This window comes from Eimeria mitis, genomic scaffold, assembly GCF_000499745.2.
Source record: "Eimeria mitis Houghton genomic scaffold, Emh_scaff8392, whole genome shotgun sequence".
Taxonomy (NCBI): Eukaryota; Apicomplexa; class Conoidasida; order Eucoccidiorida; family Eimeriidae; genus Eimeria; species Eimeria mitis.
Genome location: NW_024016348.1, coordinates 1 through 1,871, shown reverse-complemented (window position 1 = coordinate 1,871; position 1,871 = coordinate 1). Strand labels below are relative to the sequence as shown.

Genomic DNA, 1,871 nt, shown 5'->3' with positions numbered 1-1,871 from the left:
GCCCAGCAGCGGCGGGCCCCACACCAACAGAGGGGCCCGCGCCATCAGCAATGGGTACCCCAGGGATGGGTGGTCTTGACTGGCAGCAGCAGCAGCAGCAACAGCACCAACAACAGCAGCAGCAGATGCAGATGCAAATGGGATACGGGTGGGGCCCCACAGGGGCCCCCTTCGCTCCGCCCGTGCATCAGCACCCGCAACTGAGGGCCCCCGAGGGTTTCTACAGTGCCCAAGGGCCAACAGTGAGGGTGAAGCGGGGGCCCCCCGAGGGGCCCCAAGGCAGCCCGTACGCACCACAGGGGTCCCCGCATGGGTACGGCACTCAGGGGCCCCCGAACTATTACCCACAGGGGCCCCCTGGTGCGGGTTGGCAGCAACAGCAACCACCCCCGCCGCAGCAGCAGCAACAGTACGGACCCAACATGTGGGTCCCCCCCGGGAGAGGTGAGGGGTTTCTCTCCGCTGGATGGCAGCAGTCGGCGCCCTACGGGGGCCCCCGGNCCCCCCCGGGAGAGGTGAGGGGTTTCTCTCCGCTGGATGGCAGCAGTCGGCGCCCTACGGGGGCCCCCGGGGCCCTCCGGATGAATACCCACCGCATCAGCAGCACCCACACCACGCGCAGCAACCACCGCCGCAGCTGCAGCAAGCGCAGCAGCCGCGAGCAATAGAATCCCCAGGGGCCGCGGGGGTCCCTCCTCCCCCTGGTGAGAGCCCCGGTTCGGGGGGCCCCCTGGGCTCATCCAGCCAAGGCTCCCCGCACCCAGCTGAAGTTGCTTCGGGGGCCCCAGGTCCTGGGGGCCCCCCTCCTCGCGCCTGCAAGGAGTTTTTGATGGGGGGCCGGTGCTCGCGGGGCCCCGCCTGCCTCGATCTGCATATTCCCCCGCAGGCATACCACAAGTTCAACCCGCACACGCTGCTGCTGCTGGGGGCCTTCATGTCGGAGGCCCCCGAGCTGCGTCGGCAGTTTGCTGCGGATGGGGGAATCAAGCAGCAGCAGCAGCAACAGCAGCAGCAGCAGCAAGAGCAGCAGAGGATATTCGATCAGCAACAGCAACAAACACGAGATATGCAGAGGCATCCGATGCTTGCCGGGGGCCCTCCCCAGTCTGGGTTAAGGGGAGGAGTGGTGGGGGCCCCCCCTCCCAACCCTCCAATGGGGCCCCCTGGTGCCCATCCTGTATATGGGGGCCCCCCTTTCGTGTCTCCCCACCGGCCTGCAGCTGCTCCTATGGTTCGCAGCTACCCAGCTGTACAGGGAGATGGGGGCCGAGACATGCAGCAGTACACACCAGTATATGGGGCCCCGATGCAAGAAGGGGGGGGCTCCCCGTTCAGGCCCCCACCCGCTTCTTGTATGGAAGGGCCTGCGGGGCCCTTGAGGGCCAGACGGCATGCCGTCCCAGGGGCCCCCCATTCAGAGGGTCCACCTTTCATCATGCGCACCCCAAGACCCATGCCGGGGCCCCCCCTACAGGGCCCCCTGCAGGGGCCCCTTCAGGGGCCCTTACAGGGGCCCCCAGGAGAGGTACCAGGTCCCCCGCCTCCTCCAAGCCCAGCAAGGGGCCTCTGCGGTGTGTGGTATGGGCAGGGGCCCCCCCCTCCCCCCTTCCGGCATCAAGGCATGGCGCCACCGGGGGCCCCTGTCGGTCCTGGGGCCCCTGGGGGTGCAGTGACCCCTGCTACGCTTAAGAAGAGAAAAGTGTCTGGCAATAAGGCTAAGGCGAAGAAGCAGAGAAAGCAGCAGCAGATGCAGCAGCAGCAGCAACTGCAGCAGCAAGAAAAAGCGGAGAATGAGGAGCCCTCAGGGGTCGGCGAGGGGGAAGCTGCGGGTGTTCCTGGGGAGCAGCAGCAGCAGCAGCAGCAGCAGCAGC

General features: G+C 67.6%; 1 protein-coding gene across 1 annotated transcript; it reads left to right on the top strand.

Moving 5' to 3' along the window:
* Positions 1-50: 50 nt before the first annotated feature.
* EMH_0094810 (uncharacterized protein) lies at positions 51-1,689 on the top strand (the record flags this gene model as incomplete). Its single annotated transcript, XM_038023169.1, is given in 4 exon segments — positions 51-500; positions 504-515; positions 605-1,352; positions 1,589-1,689. Coding segments are annotated over 4 exon segments (1,311 nt in total).
* Positions 1,690-1,871: the final 182 nt, after the last annotated feature.